This window comes from Dipodomys spectabilis, unplaced genomic scaffold, assembly GCF_019054845.1.
Source record: "Dipodomys spectabilis isolate Male_0828 unplaced genomic scaffold, ASM1905484v1 ptg000092l, whole genome shotgun sequence".
Taxonomy (NCBI): domain Eukaryota; kingdom Metazoa; phylum Chordata; class Mammalia; order Rodentia; family Heteromyidae; genus Dipodomys; species Dipodomys spectabilis.
This window is the reverse complement of record NW_024870769.1, coordinates 10122144-10129715: the sequence shown is the minus strand read 5'-3', so window position 1 is coordinate 10129715 and position 7572 is coordinate 10122144. Positions and strand designations below refer to the sequence as shown.

The 7572-nt window shown below is 43.2% G+C and overlaps 1 protein-coding gene across 14 annotated transcripts in view; it reads right to left on the bottom strand.

Annotated features, from left to right (window-relative positions):
• Positions 1 to 643: 643 nt before the first annotated feature.
• The window catches only part of Ikzf1 (IKAROS family zinc finger 1), a 100583-nt gene continuing 93654 nt past the window's right edge, over positions 644 to 7572 (bottom strand). For 13 of the 14 annotated variants that reach the window (XM_042684917.1, XM_042684918.1, XM_042684916.1 and 10 more), the window contains one exon: positions 644 to 4755. In XM_042684917.1, coding sequence (XP_042540851.1) covers positions 4043 to 4755 — 713 coding nt within the window. In that variant the 3' untranslated portion in view covers positions 644 to 4042. Of the gene's footprint in view, positions 4756 to 4917; positions 4950 to 7572 lie in introns of those variants that run through there. The other variant, XM_042684927.1, reaches the window with a different exon arrangement.

Sequence of the window (7572 nt, the reverse complement as noted above, 5' to 3'; positions counted from 1 at the left end):
GCTAAGCAGACAACATAACAGCATCATAGAGATGGAACTGACAAAGCTCCATGTTCTCATTTGCAATCCTGTGCATGGACCTTTCAGAAGATGCACATAGACCTAGAAGTGTATTGGGCATAGCAGGTTTGACCTCAACAATGATAAAAGAAAGTATATTAGGAAGTAGAAACAATACTGCATATAAATATCTGGTTACACTTGATAAAAGAAAGTATATTAGGAAGTAGAAACAATATTGCATATGAATATCTGGTTACACTTGCTCACAGTGAGGGCTGTGCTACCAAAATGCCTATGTATTTCATTCTGTTTTCTTGTGGCACTGGGGATGAAGGCCGAATATTTATACATGCTAGGCAAGTGCTCTATCACCGAATGACATCTGCAACCTCTCATTTGTTCATTAGATTTCTTAAAGAAGTTTGACATTGTTGACTCTTCATTATCACGTGTTAACTAAAGAATAGAGGAATACATAAATGCCTCATAAAGTGTCCATGTAAGTCGAATCCATTTTTGCTTTTGTTTTGGCAAGAAGAGGTGACTGCAAGAACAAAGAGAAAGAAGGAAAAAAGAGCACAACAACAGAGGGAGGGGGAGAAAGCTACATAAAACAAACCTTCTTCTCCATAAGTGGCTATTCTCTTTCTCAATAAAGATTCTAAGATTTTTATTACATAATGGATTCTAAATTGGAAAGGGAACATGCCAGGGTTTGAAGAAATTGGTGTTGGGCCAGGCTGTTGGTGAATATACAATGATAACACAATGATACTTTGGTATTCTCTCATTAGGGGAAAACATACCACCTACGGTACAAATTACAAAAGGGACCTGGGCAGGAAGCAGAGGCTCCACATTCCACCTGAAGCTGGGCTGATCAGGAGGAAGGGGAATGAAAGAGAGCAATCACAAGCCGTAAACAACTGGTTGACTTGCTTGTGGCAGCTTTCCTGCCTCTGGTATTTACATAAAACACAATGAGAGTGAATCCACCATGAGTGGAATCTAGGCACACTTCCCTGAAATCTAGCACAGTGATGTTCTACACACACACACACACACACACACTCACACCATCATACAACCATAGAACAAACCATAGAACAAAACGTGTGAGGTCATGCAAAATCCTACTTTTACCAGGTAGAAGAAAAACTTCAGCAACTTTTGGTACAGCATATGGCCACCTTTCAAACATAATTTAATTACTTGTTGACATAATATGAATCCTTACTTTAAATACAATAGTTTCAAAAATGCTGTTACAATATAAAACCACAACAAAAGGTGTGCAAATAGACATTTAGATTGGCTATAAAAGGCAGTGAGAGGAAAAGGGCAAAGCATTTTAGAAAACAAGTCCTGTAGCCAATATTTACAGTTCTGCTTTAAGCTTTGAATGCTGCTGAAGAGGAGGTAAATTCCCTTCTTCCTGTTGATTGGGTGGAATGCATGGATAAGAATGAGGGTAGGTGAAACCTATAGCAAACCAGAAATCAAAGAAGTCTCTCATGTTTGAGTATATAAATTTGGGTAAGGCGCATCTGTCCGTGTAATTGCATATTGAAGAAAAGTTGTCCATGGCCCTAGGTTTTCCATGTTTTTCATCATTCAGGACCTTGGCATGGCTGAGCTTGAATTACTACCATTACACTTTTATTTCTAGTTTCAAAATGCCACACTATTCTGGAAGAAAAGAGATCTGTGACTCAAGAATGATGTCTTTGTGAACTCTAGTGTGCATGGGAAAGTATATTTGTCAATGACTGGAGGGGTGTTATTTATACATTTAGAGAATTTATAATCTGACTTGGATAAATCTTCATGTGCTTCTGAACTTGGGAAGGCTTCTCACACTTTCTGTTAGCTTAGAATTCATTTAGATCTGTGGTTCTCAGGTGGGAGGGACTTTGCCCCCTGTGGGATATTTGTCAACACCAGGAGCTACTTTTTGGATTTCAATAGGGAAAGATTCTGACATCTACTGGGTTGTGATCAAGGATGATACCAGACATCCACCAATGGCAGGGAAGGGCCCACAACGGGGGATTATCTCAACATGTTGGAGACCAAGAATCCTTGTGTCACCTGAAACACTGAGTGACTTGCAGAAAGTACCTGCTATTTCTTCAGGTTCACGTTGGGACAGTTTTGGTAAAGACCAATATTATAGATATTTAAAGTTACATTCTCTCTCTCTCTCTCTCTCTCTCTCTCTCTCTCCAACAAGTGATGCTTGTTGCATAATGGCAATGATGACAGGATTAATCTTGAAGGAGATCCTTTCTGGATGAGATAAGAATCCCCACCCACCTGAAGTGGGCTTAGGGATGCAACCATTTTTTAGCACACATGGGTTAGAGTCTTACCTTTAGTATTTTCTGCCTCTTGCCTATCAGGCTTGGTAGGTATTTCTCTCAGGGATGAAGGGTTCATGGCCAAATGTCCTATTTATGTATGAGCACAATGCTACATTGTTTTCATGGTGTACAACTGTAGAATAGTTAATTTAGTTTTGAACTGGTGAGCTCCATGTATTAGAAACTTAGATGCCAGACTTATATATTTGCTTGATCTAACAACGAGTATTCACTTTAAAATCATTCGTGTGTGTGTGTGTGTGTGTGTGTGTGTGTGTGTGTGTGTGTGTGTGAGAGAGAAAGAATAATAGTTGCTAGTGGCTCAAGATTTTAACTCTACTTCAGACAGCTGAGATTGGAAGATCATGACTTGAAGCCAGCAACACAGGCAGGGAGGCAGTAAGACTCTTATCTCTTTTTAACCACCAAAAATCTGGAATTAGAGCTGTGACTCAAGTGGTAGAGCACCAATCCTGAGTGCCCAGGTTCTGAGTTCAAGACCCAGTACTGGCATACACACAAAAAATTATGTAGGTGTGGATAGAGAAAGACCTTTATAAATACAGCCGAATCCAGACTTGCAGCTACAATAGGACATGGTCTGAACTAAAATGAAGCACTGAGATTGTACTTAGGCCTTTGACAGGGTAAAAGGTCATGGCTTTAGGTAGAACCAGCCTCGGGGAAAGAATAAACACCCAGATAAGACAGTGCAGAATTTGGAAGAAAGCTTGATTTTCTGAGGAATTTTACTCTTTGAGAGGTTCAAATTAAGGTCTAAATATCGGGACTGTGGTTGAATATGGAGATAGGGACCATTACAGGCATAGGGGTGACAAAGCAGAGAACAGGACTCTTTACATTTGTACCCAAGAACACTGGACTCATGACACTTTGCAACCAGTTTAGGAAGGCTGCATGTCTCCTGGGCAAACTCACCAAGCTTAGAAAGCAAGGTAGAGTCTCGGGGGCTCTGCAATCCCTTCCCCCCTCCCTTGCCTAGGACAGCTCTATTTTCCTTAGAGAAGGATGACCTAATGTTACCTGGGTTCAGATTGCAGCCATTCTTCTCTGGCTTTGAGTGGCCTGAGATTGTGGCTTCGGTATACTTTCTGTCCCTGCTTCTCCCTAGCAGCCATATACCTGTTCCTATTGCTCACCTGTTAAGCTTTAGAGATGGCAGTACTTCAGAGGTAGTGCTCTCTAGCTGTGGGGACCTGGGGAACTCCTGGTATATGCATGGACTTTGTGCTTACTACACAACCCTGCTTGGCAGGATCTGACTTGTTTCATTTAATCTGTTCAGGTTCTGTACGGAGTGGTGTGTAGTGGGGAAGGGGAGGAAGTGTATCTTAACAAGTCTATGGAATCGTAGGGAGATGGAAGTTTTTCTAGGCTCCAGGAGCCATCTTGCCTCTACCAAAGGAAATCTGGTTTGCAAAAGCAAATGAAACCCAACCAGCCTGGTGACAATGAACACCACATCCCAGGAACCCACCCCAGAATCCATACTCCACATTATCCACATAATCCACACCACACCCCATAGTCCACACTCCACATTATCCGTGGTCCAGATGAAGCAGGCTCTTCAGGGTTGTGTGTGTGTGTGTGTGTGTGTGTGTGTGTGCTCGAGCCCACACATGGGAGGAGGGGTCCAGGGTATGTGGGGATCTTTAGCTCATGTGGAAGCGGTGCTCCCCCCGCGTGATGTGGGAGGAGAACTCATACCTGTCCTGGCTGTGGTACCCACACATGTTGCACTCGAAGGGATCCCGGAAGCCATGGCAACCCATGTGTATGGTGTACATGACGTGGTCGAGGAAGAGCACTCTGCAGTGTTCACACTTGTACACCTTCATCTGCTCGCCGCTCATGCTCACCACGCGCAAGGCGTCCTGCGAGTTCTCCGAGGCGCTGCGCAGCACCTCGAAGGCGCGCTGCTCCTCCTTGAGCGCCAGGCCATTGCGGGCCAGCGGGGTGATGTGGTTGGTCAGGTAGATGAGACCCCCGCGCTGCTGCTCCTCCGTGTTGCTCTCCGTGTCCGTCGAGTCTTGGCAGCTGTTGCTGGGGGAGGCCTCCCGCTCCGAGGACGCCGATTTGGCCTTGGACAGCAGCAGCAAGTTCTCCACCGCGCTGTCCTGCGCAGAGTGGTTTGCCCGCTGGGGCCCCTCTGTCGGGGTCTTGTGCAGCTGGTACATAGGACTGATGACTGGGACCCCTTCTGAGCCACCCGGGGGTGTCTGCACAAGGGGACGCAAGGACTCGGCCCCCAGGTAGTTGATGGCGTTGTTGATGGCCTGGTCCATGACATGGGAAGTCATCATCTCATTCTCCTTCTCGTAGCTGGCACTGCTGTCGTAGGCCATGTCGGACAGGCACTTGTCCCCTGTGGGAAGCAGGTGGTTATGAGTAAAACCTATGCCTGGGAAAGGGGGAAGGAAGGGGTCATCTAGCCAGGGAGCGTCAACGCCCAGGTAGACATGAGGCACTGGTCCATGCACACCAGGAAGAACCTGAGAAGTCTCTGTCTGGTGGAGCCATTGAGAACAGATGTCTTGTGATGTTAGCACTCAAGGAAATCTGGTTGGATAAATCCATAAATGAGCAGGGAAAGAAGACTGTCCCTGTCCATATAAACCATGCACATTCTCCCCCCCCCCCCCCCCCCCCCCGCCCCCCAAGTCCTAGGGCTTGAAATCTGGGTCTGGGTGCTGTCCCTGAGCTCAAGGCTGGCACTCTACTGCTTGAGCCACAGCTCCACTTCCAGCTGTTTCTCTGATTAATTGGGGATAAGAGTCTCATGGATTCTTAAAAAAATACATTAAAAAAAAAGATTCTCATGGACTTCCTGCCCACGCTGGCTTTGAAGTGTGATCCTCAGCTTTCAGCCTCCTGAGTAGGTAGGATACAGGCATGAGCCACTGGTGCCTGGCTGACAAACTGGGCACATATATTTTTTGATGTCTTAAAAAAAATTATTATCAAGATGATACACAGAGGGGTTACACATATTATCAGGCTAAACCAGCACTTGTGTTTCTTTAAAAAAAACTTTTGTTTTAAAATTATCTACATATTATATATTCACTTCTATGTTGCTGATACTAGGAGTTTGAACTCAGGGCCCTGAGCTTGCTCAGCTGGAGCTCTAACCACTTGAACCATGCCTCTATCCTTGCTTTTTGCTAATTATTTTGGAGATAATGTCTCATGGATTTTTCTCTGCAGGTTGGCCTTGAACTAAAATCACAGCCTTCTGAATAGCTAGAATTACAAGGCTGAGCCACTGGTACTTGGCTCATGTCTTTTATTAAGTGTGGTAAAATTTAATTGTGTGTGTGTGTGTGTGTGTGTGTGTGTGTGTGTGTGTGTGCCAGTACTGAGGTTGAACTCAGGACCTCAGGTTCTCCTTGGCTTTTTTTGCTCAAGACTGGAACTCTACCACTTGAGTCATAGTTACTGGAAATAAGAGTCTTGTGTATTTTTCTGTCGGGGCTGACTTTGAGTCAGGATCTTCAGATCCCAGCTTCCTGTGTAACTAGGATGGCAGGTGTCAGCCACTGACAGCTGGTTCTGAACATCCAATTAATTTATTATTAATATTTATTATTAGTATTTCAAATGAGTTGCCTTCAATTATGTTGTAACTAATTTAAAACTGCTTGCTTATCATCAATTAACATACATAATTATGCTTTGTTCATAACATATACAATATATTTAAGTATTGTTATGTGACATAGTATTCAATTTACAACTTCAGTAGTTAATATGTAATTGTAATATACAATGATTCTATGTTACTTATAATAACATTACATGCTTCATATAATTAGCACAAAAATTAAGTGAGAAAGATACTTAAATATAATTCTGTAATTCTCCCTCCTCCATGTTTAGAACAAGGAGACCTACTCAGTGGAAACATGGCATAAAGTAGGAAAGAAACTGAGGAGGCTATGCAGGAGGAAAAGGGTATATCATTAATTTATTCTTTAAAAATATACCAGGCATTAAAGATGAATAGGGAACTGTGGCTGGGAATTCAGTGGTTTGGGCTGTGGCCTCAAGAAACTTAGTCTCTAGAGAAGAATGGGCTCACACCTGTAATCCTCATATCAACCAATAATAATAATAATAATAAAACAACAAAAAACAACCAAAGCTGGATTTGGTGGTGTATGCCTAGCATTTGAGCTATTCAAGAAGAGTACATTGGAGAATCGAAGTCCAGAGTAGTCTGGACAAAAAATGAGATGAGGCCTTACTAAAATAATTAAAATAAAAAGGAAGAAAAGAGGAAAAGAAACCAACTTATGCTTTTCTACGAGTGATGTATAAAAGTAGATGAATTCTGCTACAGTAGATCTAGATGATGTTGAAACCTTTGGCAGGAGGGGCCTGGAGGGGAGGTCTTTCACGGAGTACTCTCAGAGGGGACAGGAGGCTCTGGGCCCTCCTCTCTCTCTCTTCAGCTCTCCAGCCAGGAAATGAGTGATTATGCTTTGCCATGTGGACTCTCTATGATGTGCTGCCTTGCCACAGGCCCAAAAATAACAGGGCCAAACTGCTCATGGACAGAAACCTCCAAAACAGTGAGCCAAATGAACCTTTTGTCTCTATAAGTAGATCATTGAAGAAACTGTGTTATAGTGGTGAAAAGCAGACCAAGTGACTAACAGAGGCTCTTTCCTCAGTAAGGGTGAAATTGGAAATGATAGCTAACTTCATATAATTAGCTTTGGAATAGACCTTTCAGCAAGGAAGTGAAATAAATTTCCTTAAAGATATACCTCTTCAATGCACTGGTGGTTAAGTCTAGTATAAAATCATTACTTAATTAGTGAATTCATTATTTAAAGCAACTGCTTGAACTCTCAGTGACAGGACCAGTGACTTGTATTTTCAGCAACAGACGTAAATAAGTCAGAACAGAGGAGCCAGCGGGGGAATGTCTGGGCTGTTTACACTTCATTCTTCTGAGTATGGGCTGTGGCTGGAGGTGTATAGTGAGGGGAGTAGCTCAAGAAAAGCCCAGTGCTTCCCAGAGTCCTGTGGAGAGTGACTGGGGAGATAAACCATGCAGGAAACAGTATTAAAAAAAAAAAAAAAAAAGAACAGAAGATCCCAATGCCTCTCTTGCTGACAGTGAGATCCTCAGCTTTGCCTTATTAAAAGAAAGGCAAGATGATCCACAGCTAAT